Below are 18,776 nucleotides of genomic sequence, written 5' to 3'. Positions count from 1 at the left end.
AGGGAATCTTTCACTAGCCCAGGTTGCTCCAAGCCCCGTCCAACCTGCAGTGCTGGGAATATTTGGGGGATGTTGCTGTGACCTTTGGGATGGTTGGTCCGTGCACCATCGCACCACAAGACACACACATGAGTAAACGCCCGTATTTAAGGAAAAACCCTTCCCTCTCTGTTCTCTTTTATTCCCGGGCTGTTCAGCAGTGCTGTGGTGCTCTAAGGACGACAAACAAAAACAGGGATTGTCCGTGTGGGGATCTTCAGCTGAGGGACGGGGACAAACAGGGGTGAGTAAGAACCATAAGACCCGAGGGGGATCCAGCTGCAGCCTGAGGAATTTTGGGTGTAGCTGGAAGGTCAGTTCTGAAAGGGGCTGCAGGGGGTTCGCAGGAGAAGCAGCTCTCCGTCCCTTGGAATCATGGAATTCTGGGATGGTTTGGTAGAAAGGACCTCAGAGCCCATCCTGTCCCACCCCCTGCCATGGGCAGGGACACCTTCCACTAGCCCAGGTTGCTCCAATCCCCGTCCAGCCTGGCCTGGGACACTCCCAGGGATGAGGCAGCCACAGCTTCTCTGGGAATTCCATTCCAAGGCCTCCCCACCCTCACAGGGAAGGATTTGATTTCTCCCAGGCTGGGCAGCCATTCCGGTGAGGAGGGAGCCTTGGGACTCCCTGCTCTGCAGAGCAGACACTGACGTGGCCATGAGGCACCCTGGGGCTGCCATCCCGCTGGGAATATCCAGGAGATCCTCCCATCAGCCCAGACCTGCGGCCGGACAGGTTTTGAGGACCCACAGCGCTCCTGGGCTCTGTGAGTAACAATTTATTGCTCAATCTGACACAGGCATGAAGAAAACAAACAGAATAAATCATAAACTGAGTCATCCTCAGAGGCTGAGTTAGAATTACTCAGCAGTAACAAGCAGTAGTAGTAGTTGCTACATCCATACTTTGCTCACAGACAGGTCAATCACCTGCATTTCTAAGGGAAATAACCTGCTCCCAAAAACACAGATTTAACCCTAACCTGCCTGATGCCTGGTTGAATTTTAGAGATTTTAGGAGCGAAATAGATGAAAAAGAAAGGAGAAAGGTCGCATGTCCCACTTGTACTGTAGAAAGAATAGAGAAGAATAGGAAGGTGCTGTGCTTAAACAAATAAATGTATATTTATTGACATCCAGCACTGCACTATCAAGGATCTCCACTGTATACGCCTTTCATACAGCAGGAAAACGAATATTTTCTGCCAATTTATCTTAATTATCCACATTTTTTCCCACTTTCCCAGACTCCATCCCAGTGCTCCCTGCCAGGACCCGTGCGAGTCCGTGCGCCAGGCAGGACCTGGCAGGGAAAAGAGTGGAGGCACTCGAGGCCTGTGAGCGGCCCCGGCCGCGCCGAGCCGTGCCTGCCCGCGGTGCCCGCCCGCCGCGGGGGTCCCGGGGGGCTCCACGGCCGCGGGGCGAGCGCGGGGCCAACACGGCGCCCACCGGGGCTATCACGGCGCCCACCGGGCCCCTGCCCCTCGGCCTGCCCTCACCAGTATGGCGGCACCCGCGTCCCGGCTGTGTCTGTGCCCTCCCCAAGAGGGCGCCCCTCGTTGTCATGGCAGTGACCTCCCCAAGATGGCGCCCTGCGTGGTTGTTATGGCAGTGACCTCCCCAAGATGGCGGCCGGGGCGGGTACGGTCGCTCCGGATCGCGCCGGAAGTGGCGGCGGCGCCGTTCCCGGCCCATGATGGCGGAGGCGGGCGCGGGCGGCCCCCGGCTGGCGGAGCTGCTGGCGCTGGGACAGCGGCTCTGGGACGAGCTGGAGGCCAGCACCGAGCCCTCCTCGGGAGCCCCGGCCGTGCAGGAGAAGGTGCGACAGGGGCTGGACGCGCTGCAGCGGGCGGCGGCCATGGTGGCGCAGCTGGAGCTGTTCAGGTGAGCGTAGGGGACGCGTCTGAGGGGGACAGGGAGGGTCCCCGGCCAGGGCAGAGGTAGGGCGGGAGCGGGACAGAATCCCAGAACCACTGAGGTTGGAAAAGATCTCCAAAACCATCGAGTCCAACCTGTGGCCGATCCCCACCTTGTCACCAGCCCAGAGCACCGAGTGCCACCTCCAGACCTTCCTTGGACGCCCCCAGGGATGGGCACTCCAAACCTCCCTGGGCAGCTCCTGCCAAGGCCTGACCTTGGAGAAATTTCCATGGAGAAATTCCTGCTGCTGTCCAACCTGAGCCTCCCCTGGCCCAGCCTGAGGCCGTTCCCTCTCCTCCTGTCCCTGTTCCCTGGGAGCAGAGCCCGATCCCCCTGGCTGCCCCCTCCTGTCAGGGAGTTGTGCAGAGCCACAAGGTCCCCCCTGAGCCCCCTTTGCTCCCCCAGCTCCCTCAGCCGCCCCTCACAGGATGACTCCAACCCATTTCCCATCTCCATTCCTTTTCCTGGACTCCCTGGTCTCTCCCTCGCAGTGAGAACGAGGAGCTGGAGGAAATCGCCTCGGCCGACCTGAAATTTATGCTGCTGCCGGCGCTGCTGGGAGCCCTGACGCTGAAGCAGGTGGACCTGAGCAGGAGAAGGGAGCACTTGGAGACTGCCCGGGAGCACTTCCTGCGCTTCCTCCGGCTCTGCAGGAACTACGGGCTGGGATCTTTCCAGCTGGCCCCCGGCACCTCCAGCGAGGAGGGAGCCGGGAGCCCCTCGGCCCCCCGGGACCCCGCCCAGCCCAACCTGGTGGCCATGGCCATGAGTAGGACAGCCAAAATTGAAAGGTGGGTTCTGTGCAGTGGGAAGGGCTTTGGGAATGGGTCTGGGAGGAGTGGGAGCTTGAGGCAGTGCAGGGTTGGACAGGGAAGAGCTTCCCTGGGCATTGGAATAATTTGATCATCAAATGCTTATTTTAAGAGATGCAGCTCATTGTTTAATAGGTAGGGCTGGAGAGGGACAGAGTCTCCAGTTTCTGGTCTCTGAGGAAAAACTGCTCAAAAACCTATAATTAGCTCTTTAATCTTTAATAATTAATTTTACCATTAGTTATTTAATCACTGCTGGCAGCATAAAGACTTCCAAACCGGTAATTTCCTACCAGTGGGTTCATTAGAGCTTAAAAAAGAGGTGGTTGGTGCCTTTGGTGCTTTGGTTGGGATTTTGGCCACTGAATTGCTCATTGTGGCAACACTGGGAGGTCCAAACTGGGCTGGACCTGCTTAAATTGGGTAGAAAAACATACAAAAACACAATTTATATTCTAATTGGGAATGGTTTCTTGTTTAGAATTACTCTTTTATGCTCCTTGTCCTCTCATCTCCCAGAGGTTCTTGGCTCTTATTGTTCATTCTTCAGGTGACAATAACTGAGGGAAGGAGGACACAAGGATTTAGTTTGGAAGTGTTCTACAGGAGTAGTTTCCCCTTTACTAACTAATTCCTGAAAAAGTAAAAATAAATTTAGCTTGGAAGTTTGTTATATAGGGAGTTCTCCCCTTTAATAACTAATTCCTGAATAGGTCAAAAAGCCAAAATTATATTAAAAAAACCACTTGCACACACAAAACCACCTGAGACAGAAGTTGGAAAAGTGTTTTATTCTCTTTGTGTGACATGGAATCAACTCAAACCAGCCATTCCATTGATTTTTCTCAGTCCTGCTTTCTCCAGGAGACTGATGTTTCCAGTCTTGCCTAATTTTACCAGGAAGGTTTCAGTTTCCAAGGATTCCTCAATGTTTGGGAGAAGAATAAAACCATCGAGGCCCCTCTGAATTTAATGTCATTTTACAGCTGCTTTTAAGAGACAGGAGAGGCTGAAATTCCAACAGGAACCAGCACAACCTCCATGAAATTTTGTTGAACCTCTTAGAAAGGGTGGTAAAGACTCCAAGGCTGGGCTGGGCCGGAGAAAAATGATTCCATGATCTGATTTTGCTGTGTTTGAGCCAGATACAAACAGAAGAAGGAGCTGGAAAACAAATTGGCCTCCATGAGCAGCTCCGTGGAGGGCGGCACGGCGGATGAGGATCAGATCCGGGAGTTTTACATCCTCCAGATCCAGAAATGGATCGGCACCAGCCTGGAGGAGACTGAGAGCATCGAGCAGGAGCTGGTGATCCTGAGGAGCAGGGATGCAGCCAGGCAGGTGAGGGAGCTCTCCTGGAATCTGGGTGCTGTGGGATGGGCATGGTGGGATGAATCCCAGAGGAATTCAGTGGCAGAGTTGGAGTTTTATTCAGTGACTTCCCAGCTGGAATTGGGCTCGATCACAACGTGAGCTGGTGGGGTTTCCTTCATTCAGAATTCTGAGTTTTGGGTTGGGTTCTGCTGCCACATGTTTCTCACAGTCCTGGCCTTCTGGAATGCTGGAGCTTGGAATATCGGAGCTGAACTGGGCTGTGCAAAGGCTTTTCCTGGCTTCTGCAGATCCCTAATTCTGAAGAACAGTTGAATTGGGGAATTAAAATAAGACCCTTGTGGTTTCTGTCAAGCCTCCACTCCTGGTCTGCAGTGTGTCCGGGTGTTACAGCCCTTTTGGAATGACATTCCCCCAGAACTGCAATCCCTGTGCAGAATGTTGTGTCCAGGATTTCTGTGACCTGGGATGTCTGCTGGGAACAGTGGCTCCTGATGTGCTGGCACAGCCCCCTGGCAGGGCTGCTTGGGGGGGTCATTTTTGGCACTGCGGGACTCAGCTCCTCCGAGGTGTCCTGGAGATGCTGTGGAATGACGAGCTCAGAATGCTCCACTGGAGCAATGAACAACATTTCGTGCTCTGCTCTGAGCTCAGCCCTGGCAGCTCTGCTCTGACCCCAGCAGGTGGCACAGAGACACAGGAAGTGATTCCTGTACAGGCACAGTTGGAATTCCTGATTTAAACCAAATTCAGGCCTGGATTGTCCATCCTGGGGTGTTGCTCTGAGAACTGAGGTGTTTCTCCTCTACCAGAGCTTTAATGACTTGGGAGTGGGAAGCAGAGGGGGAATTCTCATCCCCACAATTCCTTGGTGACTGTTGTTTGCATCCCAGGCTCCAGCAGGTTTCCGCGGCCCTTCCCGGCCAGCCAGACCTCCATTGAAACCCTTCATCCTCACCCGGGATGCTGCTCAGGCCAGGTATGGATTGGGATTATCCAACCACACTTTGAGGCAGGACTCTCATGTCGAGTCTGAAATATTCCATCAAGTGCAGAAATCCAGGTGGTACCTTCATGTCTGCATTTCTGTTTGTGGCACCCTGAAATCCATGCAGGAATTTCAGCACCTGAAGCACAGAATGGGATAGAAACCAGGTTTCCTGTCATGGCTGGGACATGATTTATCCTGAGCTTTCCATGTATCTGCTTCAGTTCCCAGGGGTGTCCTGGGGACACCTTCCCCTATTCCTGGAGCTCCAAGCCCTGTCCAGCCCAGCCTTGGACACTTCCAGGGATCCAGGGGCAGCCACAGCTTCTCTGGGCACCCTGTGCCAGGGCCTCCCCACCCTCACAGGGGAGAAATCCTTCCCAAAATCCCACCTAACCCTGCCCTCTCCGTCTTTACCTCAGGCATGGGAAGGCCACAGTTGGCTCACCCCAAAGCCTTCCTCAAGCCCTCCTTGTGCCATCCTTATATCCTTAGCACAGATTGGATCGTGGAATAGCCCTGTGCCTGTGCTCCTGCTCATTCCAGGGGATTCCATTGCCTGGTTTTGCCTGGTTCTGTCCCACTGCAGGGTGTTTGGAGCTGGCTATCCCGCGGTGCCCTCCATGACTGTGAATGACTGGTACGAGCAGCGCCAGAGGCAGGGAGTTCTGTCCACCCCTCAGAGGGTTCCAGGTATGGAACAGAGATGGGAACGGGATTTGGGAAGCCTCTTGAGGGGCTGGGCGAACAGGGATGTGTGCAGGGTATGGAACACCCCTGTCTGTGGAAGAATTTAAGCTTTATTAGGAAAACAACTGGGTTAGACTGTGCTTGGCCTGTCCAAGACCAGGGTGGATGGGGCTTGGAACAACCTGGGATAGTGGAAGGTGTCCCTGGTGGCACTGGATGGGCTTTAAGATCCCCTGTGACCCAGCCCATTCCATGATTCCCACTCCTGCTGCCTGGCAAGCCCAGCTTCCAGCAGGGCTTTGAGGAACCTGAATCTCCTCCCTGTCCCTCCACTCCAGCAGGTGCAAGTGATGAGGAGCTGCAGAAGCAGCAGCAGGAGACACAGGAGGAGGAGGATGATGAAGAAGCTCTTCGGAAAGCTCGGGACTGGGACGACTGGAAGGACACACATCCCCGGGGCTACGGCAACAGGCACAACATGGGCTGATGCTCTGGCTGCCAGCAGGGCCTGGAGATCCTGGGAGAGCAACCTGGAGAGGGAGGAGGGAATACAGTGTACATAGGTGGAGCATCCGGGAATTGCCTGGATGGGCAGGGGACAGGATGGCAGGAGGACACGTGACCCCTTGCTTTGGTTCGCATTCCGTGTCAGACTGGGGGCACTGGTCATGCTGGGGGGTGCCCCAGAGCTCTGAGGGGCAGCTCCAAAAAGGTCAGGCTCCCTCTGCCCTCCCAGGTGGAGGCAGCCTCCAAGGGGAGCTCCATGGATTTGGAAACTGCTCTTTGTATTGTGGGTGGATGTATTTATTTTTTTTTTCCTCTCTATTTTAAGCAAAATAAACTCTCTTTGTGCTGCCTCGTTCTTGTTGTGAAATTCCCTTGCTCTTCATCCGGAGCTTTTCCAGAGGGTGAACCCTGGACTCTCTCATGGGGCCCACAAGGGACAGAACTGGGACAAATGGTGCCATATTCCAAGACAAAGTAGTCAATGTGCTTTGAAACCCTCTAGAACAACCCCTGAAGGGGGAAAAACTCTCTGGATCTCTCTGGCACCATTCCTGACTGGAGGAGAACAGGATGCACCTGTCACTGGGTGCTGGCACAGGGCAGGTGTGTGCAGGGAGGTGAGGAATCACAGCTGGAAGCTCTGGAAGTGCCCAGTATGGGCTGGTAGCTGTGGATGGACTTGTTCCAAACCTGGTAAAAATACTGGGATGGAAAACGAAACTTGGCTGGTGCTTTGTGTCACCTGGAGCAGTGTCACCTGCACGGTGCCTCCTTACCCTGGGACACTGGGATTCTGTGACAGTTTGGGGGTTTTCCTTCCAATTAGCAGGATTTGGGCACAGCTGGGCTGCAGGAGAGCTGCAATCCCTGTCCTCGGAATTGATCCTCGCCCAGGAAGCCTGCAGGGAATACGGTCCTTACTCCCAGGTACTGAGTGCCTACAATTCACAAGAGGGGTTTGTGGGTTCCAAATCTCCCAGGAAACGTTTCTTACTTTCCCACCACAGCCCTGTGGGTGTGTTTATCCCTTTCCTGCACTGATGCTAGCCAGCAATTCCTGGGAGCACCTCTGGAGAGCTGGATCTTGAGAAGCAGCTTCAGGGACTTACTCCCTGTGGATTCTCACCATTCCTTGGGCTGTTGGCCTGAAGCCCTACCTCAGTGCTGACTCTTTGCTGCTCCTCTTTCCCTTTCTCATCATTTTTCCCCTCAATCCTCTGCAGATAGCGCTCCAGGCTTCCTGGGCTGGAGGCAGAGTGCCCATCCTGGGGCTGGGAGCAGCGGGAATCGTCTGGTGGCTGTGCAGCTTCGGGATGATATTTTTGGGTGGCTCTGGGGCTGTCACACGGCAGTGTTTGTGACATACCCCAGCGTGGACGGTACCATTCCCAGGGGAATGCAGCAGTACCGTTCCCAGAGGAATTCAGCCCCTGCCAGCACCGGCAGCCGGGATTTTCCAAGGAGCGGCAACCACCCAGCACAGCAGCAGCGCCTCACCCTCGGTGTGACCCTTCCAGCTCCTCTCCGTGCTGCTAATCCCAGCTGGAGCAGGTCCCCTCCCCTCAGCAGGTCCCTCTGGTCACCTGGTTAAAGCCTCTGGACACACAACCCGGCACCCTCTGATTGCCCAACTCACCTTTCCAGCCACGGCACCACGGCGCTCCTGCCACCATGAAAACCATCATCGCAGCCTGCTCCCAGAATCTCAGCGGTAAGAGATTCCCAAAGCGGGTTGGGATGGTTCCTGATTCTCCAGCAATGTGGGGAGCTGGTGGTGGTCACTGCTGTCAGCTTGCTTGGGAGTGCTGAGGAGAAAGGGGGTGTTGGGAGCGATTTGGGGATAACTCCACAGGAAAACGCACAGTTGCTCCACAGGGATGAAAGTTCGGATGACATTTGGGAATGTTTCACACAAGATGCTCCTGCAAATTCCAAGTGTTGGGTTTGCAGAGGCTCCTGTTGCCGTGGATGGGGCCGGCAGCAGAGCCCTGGGGTGTTCTGTGTCTGTGCTCTGGACTTCCATGGAACTTTTGGAATAGGAGCTGGGAGAAGGTTGTTAAAAAGCAACTGTTTGGTGGGCACAAGTTTGCTGGGAAGAACTCTGTGTCTTCCCTGGGAAAAAGAAGGGACTGGATTCTGCAGGTGGCTGGGATTTGGGGGATGTAGAGTGGGTGGAAGGGATCTTTCAGAGCCCAGCATGCTGCATGGGAGAAAGGAACAATAATTCCTCACTGGAAAAATCCCCCATGGGCCAGAGATGGCTCCAGTGTTTAATTTATTTCACTTGTCCCATTCCTGGTTTGGATTGAGCTGGGAAGAACTGAAACTCCACCAGCTTCCTCATTCAGTGGTTGGTGGTTCTCCTCTGATCCGGGGGTCCCTGGCTTGGGGAGCCACAGGAACAGGGCTGCTGCCATGTCCCCCTGATCACCTCTCTGGCCAACATGCGGATTTGGGGTTGCTTTCCCAAGAAAACAAGGTTCTTGTGACACTGGGGTGGTCTCGGCGTGGGGGACCTTTGGCCAGGTGCGCTGTGCTGGCAGGGCCGGCGCCTCGGGCCCGTTTCAGGGAGCAGGGACAGGGCCGCACCTGGAGTTTGGATCCTGGCTCCCAGCCCAGGGAGGTTAATGGTTCACCAAGGTCGGCTGGAGGGAAGGGGTGGCAGGGGGAGCGGAGTGGCTGCGCTGCCAGCGGCGTGTCCCTGTGGGGACACAGTGGGATGGCCACCCCCGGCCACCCTGGCTCGGCCTTGCCGCTGGCCTTGGCACTTGCTGGGGGTGGTGCCTCCCTGCTGCGCCATCTGAGAAATCCCCAAATCCCCTGGGACCCTGAGCACACCAAGAATGGCACGGGAATGGTCCTGTCCTTGGGGAACTGGGCATTGAGCGGGATGCGCCGCTGCTCTCGGCCCCGCTGGTGCACGGAGCTGTTGGGCTTGGGGGTGCCCAGGTGTCCCCTGCTCTGGGGACAGCCCTGATTGCCCAGGGCCACCTCCTGGAATGGTCCAGAGCTCCCTGGGGATGAGCATCTTCCATTCCACCCCCCACATCCCATCCCTCCTCACCCAGCTGCTCATCCTTCCCATCCCACCTCCCTCCCGGCGCCCCTGGGTGCTGGCCGGCAGCCCGCTGGCCCCGCCCGTGTGCGAGCCGTGCTGTTTTGGGCGGCGGCCGTGTCCCCCTCTCCGCAGGCAGCCGGGCCAGCATCCAGACTGCCCTGAGGACGCTGCTGGCCGTGCCCTGGCCCTCGCAGCGCGACGTCCGCTCTGCGCTCCAGCTCCTGGCCGTGCTGCAGTGGGTGCTCAGCTTCCTGCTGCTGGGTGAGTGAGTGGGGGGCTGCGGGGGGGTCCCCAGGGGGGCCACACACCCGCTCACCCCCTGCCCGGCTCCCGCAGGGACCGTCAGCCTCCTGCTCCTCATCTACCTGCTGTTCACCAGCCTCTGGCTCGTCCCCGTGCTCTACCTGGCGTGGATCATCTTCGACTGGGACACGCCGGAGAAAGGTGGGGTGGCCGTGTCCCCCCTTCCTCCAGCTTTGCAGCATGATGGGGGTGGGGTCCGCCTTTCTCCGGGTTCCTCCCAGAAAACGGGGAGCACCGCCCTGCTCCTTCCCCCCGCTCCCCCATCATCAGCACCACGGTGGGAAGCGGAATGCAGCGGCCCGCGGGGCGCGTTTCCCTGGGATCCTGCTGCCCGCTGGGCTGGGCTGGGCTGGCCGTCATCTCCTGTGGCCCCTCCCGGCTTCGCAGGTGGCAGGAGGCTGCCGTGCCTGCGGCGATGGACCGTGTGGAAGCACTTTCGGGATTATTTCCCCGTGAAGGTACGGCCGGGACGGGATGGGACCACCCAAAAGGCGGTGCCACCGTCACGTCCCCGTGACGCTTTTTGTGCCCGCAGCTGGTGAAGACACACGACCTCTCCCCCAGCCACAACTACATCATCGGCTCGCACCCCCACGGCATCCTCTGCGTCGGCGCCTTCTGCAACTTCATCACGGGCTCCACGGGCTTCGAGGAACTGTTCCCGGGCATCCGCTCCTTCCTCACTACGCTGGCCGGGAACTTCCGCCTGCCCGTGTTTCGGGAGTACCTGATGAGTGGGGGTGAGCGGTGCCTGCCCTGCCCAGCTCGGGTGGGGCTGCCTCGAGCCCCTGCCCGCCCCTCTCTTGCCCAGCTCTGCCCGCAGTGCCCATGGGCAAGGGGGTGCGGGGGAGGGGGCTGATCCCTCTGAGGGAAATACGGGAGGGATGGTGCTCCCGGGAGCAGGCAGGGCAGGGATGGTGCTCTGCCTGCACCGTGCCTGAGCGACACCTTCACCTTGCTCGCACCCTGCCCGCACCTTGCCTACACCCTGTCTGCACCCCTCCTAAACCCTGCCCGCACCTTGCCTACACCCTGTCTGCACCCCTCCTAAACCCTGCCCGCACCTTGCCTACACCCCGCCTGTGCCCTCCCTCGCCGCTGTGCCCACCCTGCCCTCACCGCTCCGCCCGCCCCCCTGCCCGCTCCCTGCCCGCAGCAGGAGGAGCCCTTGCACGGTCCTTGCGCTGCTCCCACCAGCTCCCATCGCTCGGGGGGACCCTCGGCGGTCCCTGTCGGGTGCCCGGGCACTGCGGTGCCACAGCCCCGGTGCTCCGTCCCGCCGCAGGGCTGTGCCCGGTGACCCGCCGTGCCATCGGGTACCTGCTGTCCCAGAAAGGCACCGGTAACGCCGTGGCCATCGTCATCGGCGGCGCGGCCGAGTCGCTGTCCTGCCGGCCCGGCGTCACCACGCTCATCCTCAAGAATCGCAAGGGTTTCGTCCGCATGGCCCTGCGGCACGGGTGGGTCACGGCTGGGTCACCGGCACTGCCACCCTCGCGGATCCCGGGAGTCCCCAGCACCCCGTCACCACGCACCGTGTCCCCTCCTCAGGGCCTTCCTCGTCCCCTCCTTCTCCTTTGGGGAGAACGACCTCTTCCGCCAGGTGGTCTTTGAGGAGGGCAGCTGGATGAGGAGCATCCAGCGGCGCTTCCAGAAGATGATGGGCTTCGCTCCCTGCCTGTTCTACGGCCGTGGCCTCACCTCCGGCCGCTCCCACGGCTTCCTGCCCTTCTCCAGACCCATCACCACAGTGGGTGAGCAGCGGGGCTGGGGGTCCCCAGGGCGGGGGGTAAGGGGACACCCCACAGTGGGTGGTGCTGGAAGGCATCTCCTGGGTTGTGTCCCCAACAACCCGGGTGTGTTGCCACCATCCTGACCCGTCTCCTGCCGGCAGTGGGGGAGCCGGTGGCCGTGCCCAAGGTGGAGAACCCGAGCCGGGAGCTGGTGGACCGGTACCACGAGCTCTACATCCATGCCCTGCTCAAGCTCTTCAAGGAGAACAAGACCAAGTATGGGCTGTCCGAGTCAGACGAGCTGCACATCCTCTGAGTGCCACCAGCGCCGGCCCCGTCCTGGCTCACAAGGGCTCTTGCAGGGGGAATTTCGGCCAGCCTGGCATGGGGGACATGCGGGGGACAGTCCCCACTCTGGGCCTCTGCTCCTCCGACCTGAGCGGGAGGTGGGAGGAGAGGGAGAAGCGAGGGGGAGATTGGGAAAGGCTCCCCGTTGCAAGGGGTTTGGAGGGGCTGTGGGTGACACAGCTGTCCCCTGCAAGGGGCTGGTGTGGGGCTGGGGCCAGCAATGGGCACGGTCCCCCTGGAATAACCAGGTCACCACAAGCTGAGGGAGGGGCTCTCATGGGAGCAGGGATTGATGTGGGGTCTTTGGGGTGGCATCCTGATGATGAGTGGGACCAGCCTGGGGGGACAGCCCACCCTGGGGTGGAAGGGGGACACTCCTGGACTTGGGGACCTGTGGATGTGGCTTGAGCCAGGACCACGTGGCCCTAGATGAGCCTTTCCTGCCATCTCCATACCCAATACAGATTTCCAACCTCCCAACTACCATCTGTGTGTGTTCCAGAGGTTGGGATTGGCAGCGCTGTGGTCGTACACCTGCACTGTTCGTGTGGGTGCCCTTGTCACTCAGCATGTCCCCTCCTTAGCAGTCCCATCTCCAGCTGGGGCAGTGTTTGGCAGGGCCCTTGCACTGCTCAGGTGCAGCCAAGCAGCTCCCAGGTGCACCTGGGCCACGTTGGATATAATGGGAGGTGAGGGGCAGCTCTTACTGGTTGAACTGGGCTCAGGAGGGAGGTCTCCTGCTCTCTCTGCTCAGCGGTGAGTGAAGGGCTCTCTGGGTGGGACAGGGATGTGGGGCTGGGATGTGCTATCCCTGGGGCCCTCTCCTTGCCCTGGACAGCTCTTGTGGGATGTGGCTGTGTGTGACTGGTGCAGTGGCTGGGGTGTGACACCCCAGTGACACTCTGGGTGCCCCTTTCTTAGGCACAGGCTGGCAGGACTCGCAGGATGTGATGGGGACAGCCCCTCCTGGGGCTCCCCATGTGGGGACAGCTCTGTCCCTGTCCCATCCCTGCCAGGCTGGCGTGGGAGAGTCAACAGCACTGATACCAATCTCAGAGTGCCGCTCTGCGCAGGCACTTGGTCAAACAAAAGGCCTGGGTAAACATTTGAGGAGCAAACACCCATAAAGGGAAATTCCCAAGAACCTTCCTGTAACCACAGGAGCTCCGGCTCATCCCTCTGGGCCTGCCCCAGTGGATTTTCTCTGGGGTGAGGGTGAGTGTCTTGTCCCTTCCTTGTGCTGAAGGGAGAACCAGGCCTGAGTGTAGAGAGGGGAAAGGCCTTTATTTGGGGTGGTGGGCAGCAAGTGCTCCAGGCCATGTCCCTCCCCCTCTGCCAAGGCCAGCAGTGTGACAGGGACATCTCTGACAACCTGCCCAGCATGGGCTCTGTCCCCAGGTTCAGTCTGGTCCCTGCGTGTCACCACTGAGTCATCTGGAAGAGCTGTGTCTGCACAGCGAGGCACCAGTGTCCCTTCTCTTTAGTGACTTGTCAGCCCCTTGTGTCCCCAGGAGTGTCCTGGAATGGAACACCAGCCTGCTGCCCCAAAAGAGCCTCCTCAGTGTTCTTCCCATTCCCATGAGTGCCCAGTGGCTCTCCTGCCCTGCCCAGCACCAGCACCCTCCTCCCACAGGATCCCGGGGCAGGGCTGGGACCAGCCCATGACCTCCAGCCCTCAGCCCTGAGGGGCTGGGCAGGGGCAGCTCAGGTCTGGGGACCTGGGGGTGCCCACACGGGGCCCTGGGGGGCTGCAACTCCTGGAGCCCAGGGCTGAGGTTACGGGATCCCCTCAGCACCCGCCTCCGCTGCGTGCGGTCCCGGTCCCTCGGGTGCCACTGGAGATGTGGCTGCCATCCATGACGTTGTCTGTGAAGGGTGACACCAAGGCCACGTCCAGGGTGGGCACGGGCCGGAGGCGCTGGGCAGCCCCGCGGCGCAGCCACCCCCGGTACTTGTCCCCGGCCATGAAGTACAGAATGGGGTCGAGGCAGCTGTTGATGCTGGCCAGGGGCCGCGTGACCTTGTAGGTGAAGTTGATGATGTTGAGGGTCTGGCAGTCAGCCTGGAAGTAGCGGGAGGTGTAGTAGAGGGTGCGGGTGATGTGGAAGGGGACGAAGCAGATGGCGAAGACGACGAGCACCACGATGATCATCTTGATGGAGCGCCTCTTGTAGGAGGGCATCCGGAGGCTGGGGCTGGAGAAGTTGGACTTGCAGAGCCGCTTGGCCATCAGGCAGTAGCACAGGACGATGATCAGGAAGGGCACCCCAAAGAGCAGGGCCATGACAGAGGAGCTGTAGTGCACATAGTGGTCGAACTCCTCGGGCTTGGTGGTGTCGTGGCACAGGGTGATGTTGCCCTTGGAGCTGGTGGTGACAAAGATGAGGTTGGGGATGAGGCAAATGGTGACCACAAGCCAGGCGGCCACACAGATGATGCGGGCCTGCTTGGTCTTCACCCACTTGAGGGAGCGGATGGGGTGGCAGATGCCCACGTAGCGGTGCATGCTGATGCAGGTGAGGAAGAGGATGCTGCTGTAGAGGTTGGCATAGAAGAGGAACCGCACGATCTTACAAAGCCCCGTCCCGAAGGGCCAATTGTTGCGGTCGGCGTAATAATAGACCAGGGTGGGCAGGGACAGGACGTAGAGCGTGTCCGAGAGGGCCAGGTTGACCATGTAGGTGGTGGTGGCATTCCAGGGCCTCATCCTGGAGATGAACATCCACAGGGCCCAGGAGTTGAGGGGCAGCCCCACCACGAAGACGAAGCTGTAGGAGACGGGCAGCAGGATGAACTTGAACTCCTCGTTGAAGACACACTTTGTCTCAGGCTCTGCCGTGGTGTTCCCTCCCAGCCAGGGAGCCGGCGTCGGTGTCCACAGGGCAACTGGGAACGTCCTCACTGGAGCAGCCATGTTCTGCCAGCCAGACCTAGGGAGCAGTTCATAAAAGCACACTAGTCACTGATCCTGACCATTGTCAGGCACGAAGCATGGAAGGGAGCCAAAGCTGCCAGATTTTCTCCCCCTCCAGGAGCTCCGGCCACTTTGATGGTTCTCTGGTTTTTCTCAACTCGCGTGTTCGGGCCTCGCGGGGAGCCGGGGAGGCTCTCGGCAAAGCCTCCCCTCCGCAGCCCCTGCACTGACACCCATTAATCACCCGTTAATCACCTCTTTGAGCCGGCGCAGGGGCGGCTGCGCCACGCGGAGCCGGGAGCGGGCCGGGGACGCAGCTCCGCCCCGGGGACAGAGCACCACGCCGGCCCCGCCGGGCACAGCCCCACGGCTGCCGAACAATGAGACCTTGACGAGCACCAGCAGCCCCCGGCCGGGGCCAGCGCAGCCTCTTGGAAGCTGCCGCAGCCTAATTGGCACCATCCTGACAATGCCGCTGCTCCCGAAGGGCTCCTTGGGAGAAGAAAGGCGGGAGGAGAAGAAAGGCTTGTCCGGGGGAATGCTGTGACCCAGAGAAGTCCTGCAGGGGCTGTTAAAGGAGCCTTTGGGAGAGAGTGTCCCTGGACAGCGAGGAGCCGCCGGGTGCTGTCCGTAGGGAAGGGATGAACTGAGCCCTGTGGAGAGGAGCTGCTGGAGCCATGTCCCAGCTCATGGCAGAGCAAGTTCACAAGGCCGGCAGGACATTCCCTCCTGCAAGCATTAGGATCAAAGGCTGGGATCTGGGAACTCCTGGGAAGTCGGCATGAGGACAAGCTGTCAAAGTTCAGAACTCTCGAGGGAAAAGGGAGGTTCTGCCACCACCATGGTGTCCAGCAAAGGACTGGTGAGGGCTGCCTGTGCCTTGACCACACCCTCCACCATTCCTGGTGAAACAATTCCTCCATCCATCCGAGGATGGATGCTTGCATGAGTAACGGGAGAGCAGGAGCTGCTGTGCTGCTGGTGGAGATGACGGTGTAGCCAAAACCATATTTGATGGAGAGAATGCTGCAGCATCTTCTAGCTCCCTTTGTTCAGAGCTCACCCAGGAGGTGACAGGCACCAGGACAGAGGAGGACTCGGAGCTCAGGGATGCACGTTGGCTGGAGCTGGTGCTACAAGGTGGAAGGACATGTCCTCTCAGGCTCCTTCATCCCTTGGCTCCCTCATCATCCCCCTCCCCTTTCCCTTTGCCGTGAGGATGAGCAGGCTTCTCCCAGCAGGAATATCCCACAGGGTGTATCTGTGGGATCATCCCTGCCACGCCCTGCCTGCAGAGACACCCGGGGTTGACAGAGGTGCTCATAAATGACTCAGCGGGCAGATGGGACAGCGGGGCCGGGCCCCTCCAGCGGCGCTCCCGGGGCTCTGTTTGAGTTGCGGGCTGAGCTCCAGGCCCACATCCAACACCCTGCGGCTGCCGGCCCGCCACAGCTCCCGCCGTTATCACAGGGATGAGTTCAGAGAGCAACAGGCAGGTCCTGATCAAATATTAACAGTGGGGAACAACTTGGTTTGTTTTTCCAGAGCCAGGAGGGAAAACAAGCGGTAGGAAAACCTGAGATTGCAAGCGAGGTGCCAGTGGTGGTCCTGGCCCAGCAGCCACATGTCCCCAAGCTGCTGAGGACATGAGGGACCAGGAGATTCAATTTCCTCTTCCAACCTCTGAGTGCAAGGGAGCACAAAGCCCTGAGCCTGACCAGAGTGGAGCTGCTGCAGGTTCAGTGTCCAAAATCAGTATCCCTGACACAGGTCACCAAACAATTAAGATATGGAGAAGACAGTAAATAAAAATTAACTATCGAGTGGGAGAAATGCATAGGGAAAAATCCTGAGCAGCTATGGAGTGCTGGACTGCTCAGAGGAGAGCACAGGCACCCAGCTTCTGGCAGCTGATACAGCCTGAGCGCAGTCAGCAGTGGGATTTAACCATTCCCAAGCACATTCCTTTGAGGATAACCCCCGAAAAAACAGAAATGCAGAAGAAGATGACATTTGGCAAGTTATATCTCAACAGGTTTCTTGCTTCCTCATCTTAGTCACAACTAAAATCAGTGATTGAAATTACTGATTCACATCAGTCCAGCCTGAGGACACATCACCACCAGCCCCATTCCTATTCCTTGCAGACATTCCAAGCAAAACTATCCTTGGCCGTGGGTTTTTGAGGAGGGATCGAGGTGTGAGCCAAGAGTTGGAGCAGGAGATGGAAGGCACTGCAGGAGAAGGACGTGGAGCTGGAGAGATGGAATGTCCTGCAGGAAGAGGACTTGGAGCAGGGAGATGGAAGGTGCTGCAGGAAGAGGTGGTGCTCCTGTTCTGCCCATTTTGTGGATCCACAAGGAATGCTGGGGAATCCCTTGCCCATGACAGACACATCCCCCCATGGTGCCTATGGACTGGCCCCTGGTGTTCCCCAGGAAGCAGCCAGGGGTCCTGGAAAACACAGCAGTAGCCATGGGCCAGTGGGAAGGGGCAGGGGCCAGCCATGGGGCACACGTTGAGGGCACGTGATGCCCTTGCCACAGGAATGGCAGCTTTTCCCCAGCTCCTGGTCCTGCAGACGTGCCCAGCCAGAACGGTCCTTTGGCCCCACTGGCAGCACCAGTCCTGGTGACATCCAAGGGTTCCCCCAGCCCTGGGGATTCATGGAGATGTTGGAAAGGCTCCAATAAAATGAATGAGAGGAACAACACCAGAGCAGACTCTGCCCCAGAGCCAAAGCCCTGCTGGTGGGACAGGATGGGAATCGTGGTGTTGGGGATCATAGAGCAGCAGGCAGGAGCTCGGAGAGGGGAGTTGAGAGCGGATTTTGGAGCAGCTGCCAAGGGATGGGTGAGCCTGGGACTGGCTGCTGCTGGAGCATGGGAAAAACAGGGCTTTTCTCCTCGACTAAGCCCTTGGAAATTGCAAAACAAGGGGAAATTATGCAAAACATCCTGCAAAAGGACCCTTGTCCCTAATCACCACGTGGTTGATGCAGCCAAAGCCCCGGCACAAGGGGATGTGACCTAATTCCAATCCTTCCCTTCGCCTGGAAGAGCAGCCAAGGCACGCTCTGTCGGGACACCTCCCCGGGGACACCAGTAGGTTCGGGCATTTCCCTCGCTGTCCACCCCATCCCCTGCCCCGAGGTGACCCTGGGCAGGGTGGGGGTGAGGGGTCCCTTCCACCCTTGCTGGGCTGTCCCTGTCCCCCTGGGAAGGGGCAGGAGCCCACGGTGTCAGGCTGAGCCACGGCAGCACCAGGGCAGCTTCAGCCCATGAGGAAACAGAGATTTGGGGGATGGAGAGGAGGATGAAGGAGAGGAGGGGGCCACACCGGGGAGGATGAAGGCCCTCGGTGACAGAGGAAGGAGGCGGCGTGTTAGAGAGGAGGCTGTACAGAGGGATTTGAGGGTGGCGGAGGGCTGGTGAGAACTGGCTGACCCCACCCTGCACGCATCCAGCCCTGCAGATCCCACCTCTGTCCCTCGTCCCCGGAGCCCAGCTGGGACTGCGTGACCATGGCAGGGCTGTCCCGGCTGTCACCAAACAGGGGCTGTCCCGGCTCACCTGCAGACCTGGGCGGCTCTCAGGAGTGGGGCCCCCACGGGGACAGCCTGTTCCCCACGCGGGACAGGGCCATGCCGGGGGCTGCGGGCGGCCCTGGCCGTGCCCTGCCGTGCCGAGTGTGCCCGCTTCCCGCGGCCGGGAGCAAAGTGCCCAGGGAAGGCAGGGCTGGAGGCGGGCGGAGGCGGAGGCAGGAGCTGCCGCAGGGTTCAGCCCCACTGCGCTCCCATCCCTCTGTTGCCCTCGCAGGCTTTGGGCCACCTGCAGCCCCTGGACATGGGGCATGGTGGCCTCTCCCGTGGGGTCACAGCCCTTTCCCCAGGAGGATCACGGCCCCTCAACCACGAGGGCATAGCCCCTCATCCTCGGGCACCGTGTCCCCCCGCCCGTGGCTACCACATTCCTCTCCACCCACGGGGCCGTGGTCACTCAACCACGAGGTCCATAGTCCCTCACCCATGGGTTGTGTCCCTCAGCCCATGGGGACTACGGCCCCTCACTCATGGGTCCCTCAGCCACGAGGGTCATAGCCCCCCATCCCTGGGTCCCGTGGCCCCTCGG

General features: G+C 59.1%; 3 protein-coding genes across 5 annotated transcripts; 2 read left to right on the top strand and 1 right to left on the bottom strand.

The window, feature by feature from the left end:
• Positions 1 to 1,719: 1,719 nt before the first annotated feature.
• IGBP1 (immunoglobulin binding protein 1) lies at positions 1,720 to 6,645 on the top strand. Its single transcript, XM_032124059.1, has 6 exons — positions 1,720 to 1,925; positions 2,453 to 2,752; positions 3,919 to 4,114; positions 4,999 to 5,084; positions 5,683 to 5,786; positions 6,122 to 6,645. Exons 1-6 carry the CDS (start codon positions 1,735 to 1,737, stop codon positions 6,268 to 6,270), a joined length of 1,026 nt encoding a protein of 341 aa, XP_031979950.1. The 5' UTR covers positions 1,720 to 1,734; the 3' UTR covers positions 6,271 to 6,645.
• A 1,249-nt stretch (positions 6,646 to 7,894) lies between these two features.
• LOC116450994 (diacylglycerol O-acyltransferase 2-like) lies at positions 7,895 to 12,216 on the top strand. 2 transcript variants are annotated; one of them, XM_032124056.1, is made up of 8 exons: positions 7,895 to 8,001; positions 9,481 to 9,609; positions 9,685 to 9,792; positions 10,039 to 10,109; positions 10,187 to 10,391; positions 10,937 to 11,111; positions 11,203 to 11,405; positions 11,546 to 12,216. In XM_032124056.1, exons 1-8 carry the CDS (start codon positions 7,962 to 7,964, stop codon positions 11,698 to 11,700), a joined length of 1,086 nt encoding a protein of 361 aa, XP_031979947.1. In that variant the 5' UTR covers positions 7,895 to 7,961; the 3' UTR covers positions 11,701 to 12,216. The 2 variants fall into 2 exon arrangements, with proteins under 2 accessions (XP_031979947.1, XP_031979946.1); XM_032124055.1 differs by having other exon boundaries at positions 7,897 to 8,001; positions 9,415 to 9,609.
• Positions 12,217 to 12,995: 779 nt separating this feature from the next.
• Positions 12,996 to 18,363, bottom strand: P2RY4 (pyrimidinergic receptor P2Y4). Of its 2 annotated transcripts, none has more exons than XM_032124058.1 (2): positions 18,219 to 18,363; positions 12,996 to 15,779 (listed from the first exon to the last, which is right to left on the bottom strand). In XM_032124058.1, the coding sequence occupies exon 2, from the start codon at positions 14,644 to 14,646 to the stop codon at positions 13,522 to 13,524; it is 1,125 nt and encodes a 374-aa protein (XP_031979949.1). In that variant the 5' UTR covers positions 14,647 to 15,779; positions 18,219 to 18,363; the 3' UTR covers positions 12,996 to 13,521. The 2 variants fall into 2 exon arrangements, with proteins under 2 accessions (XP_031979949.1, XP_031979948.1); XM_032124057.1 differs by having other exon boundaries at positions 12,996 to 14,662.
• Positions 18,364 to 18,776: the final 413 nt, after the last annotated feature.

Source organism: Corvus moneduloides, chromosome 14 (genome assembly GCF_009650955.1).
Source record: "Corvus moneduloides isolate bCorMon1 chromosome 14, bCorMon1.pri, whole genome shotgun sequence".
NCBI classification, from domain to species: domain Eukaryota; kingdom Metazoa; phylum Chordata; class Aves; order Passeriformes; family Corvidae; genus Corvus; species Corvus moneduloides.
Note: the sequence above shows the minus strand (reverse complement) of the source record. Positions and strands in the feature narration are given on the sequence as shown.

What these genes read in the sequence shown, in the direction of transcription:
- IGBP1 (XM_032124059.1), top strand. Translation starts at nt 1,735, where the DNA reads ATGATGGCGGAGGCGGGCGCGGGCGGCCCCCGGCTGGCGGAGCTGCTG. An exon ending in AGGACAGCCAAAATTGAAAG is followed by an intron (nt 2,753 to 3,918) that starts GTGGGTTCTGTG and finishes TGTTTGAGCCAG; the next exon opens with ATACAAACAGAAGAAGGAGC. An exon ending in GCAGGGATGCAGCCAGGCAG is followed by an intron (nt 4,115 to 4,998) that starts GTGAGGGAGCTC and finishes TTTGCATCCCAG; the next exon opens with GCTCCAGCAGGTTTCCGCGG.
- LOC116450994 (XM_032124055.1), top strand. Translation starts at nt 7,962, where the DNA reads ATGAAAACCATCATCGCAGCCTGCTCCCAGAATCTCAGCG. An exon ending in CTGCTCCCAGAATCTCAGCG is followed by an intron (nt 8,002 to 9,414) that starts GTAAGAGATTCC and finishes GCTGGCCGGCAG; the next exon opens with CCCGCTGGCCCCGCCCGTGT. An exon ending in GCTCAGCTTCCTGCTGCTGG is followed by an intron (nt 9,610 to 9,684) that starts GTGAGTGAGTGG and finishes CGGCTCCCGCAG; the next exon opens with GGACCGTCAGCCTCCTGCTC.
- P2RY4 (XM_032124058.1), bottom strand. Translation starts at nt 14,646, where the DNA reads ATGGCTGCTCCAGTGAGGACGTTCCCAGTTGCCCTGTGGACACCGACG.